Here is a 751-nt window from a genome sequence, read left to right on the forward strand (position 1 = left end):
TCTCTCTCTGGCGAGCGCACGCACCCTATAGCAAAAACCTCTCAAAAAAAAAAGAGAGAGAGACAGAGAGACAGAGAGACAGAGAAGAAAGGTGAGGGTGTCCCCAGTTATAGAGGTGGCCGCTGAGAATGGCAACTTGACATAGCTCCCTGGAGGTCATTCAGCAGGGCTCTGAGCTCCAGGGCACATTCAGGGGGTGCTGTAGGGAGTCAAGGACGTCCAGGGGAGGAGGCCCACCTTCTGCTCCAGCTGCAGCTCCAGCTTGGGTTCGGGGGACTGGCTCCAGCAACCATCTCTGCAGGCATTTTGCTCAGACTCCTTCACGTAGGCTTCCACGCAGGCTGCAGGGAGCAAGGGGGCGTGCACAGGGAGGACCCCCCCACCCCTGGGTTGGGGCTTGGACCTCCGGGCCACAAAGCGGCAGATGGAGAAGAGGCGGCAGCCTCGTTCACAGGCGCTGACCAGGACGGCTCTGTCATGCTGGGACGACTCTGACTCCGGGGGGCTCTCAAGTCCCGCCTGGGGTGCGGGGGATGGAGTAATTTTTCACTTTCTATCTCACTGTCTCTGTCTCTCTTTCTCTCTCTCCAGTGAGTGTACACATCCTAAGGCAAAAACCACAGAGGTATTGGGGAGAAGGAAACAAGAACATATCCCCCCTTCCTCCATGGGTGATGATCAGCCCTCAATTCCTTTTCCTCTATTCCTCCTCTGGGGATTTTGGGCATGCACACACACACACACACACACA

The 751-nt window shown here is 56.7% G+C and overlaps 1 protein-coding gene across 1 annotated transcript in view; it reads right to left on the reverse strand.

Moving 5' to 3' along the window:
- The window catches only part of TMEM59L (transmembrane protein 59 like), a 46,597-nt gene that overhangs the window by 6,679 nt on the left and 39,167 nt on the right, over window positions 1-751 (reverse strand). Inside the window, exon 2 of the mRNA XM_014587281.1 lies at window positions 238-519. Within this exon, the coding sequence (XP_014442767.1) occupies window positions 238-519 (282 nt within the window). The remainder of the gene's footprint in view (window positions 1-237; window positions 520-751) is intronic.

Source organism: Tupaia chinensis, unplaced genomic scaffold (genome assembly GCF_000334495.1).
Source record: "Tupaia chinensis unplaced genomic scaffold, TupChi_1.0 Scaffold000201_1, whole genome shotgun sequence".
Lineage (NCBI taxonomy): Eukaryota > Metazoa > Chordata > Mammalia > Scandentia > Tupaiidae > Tupaia > Tupaia belangeri.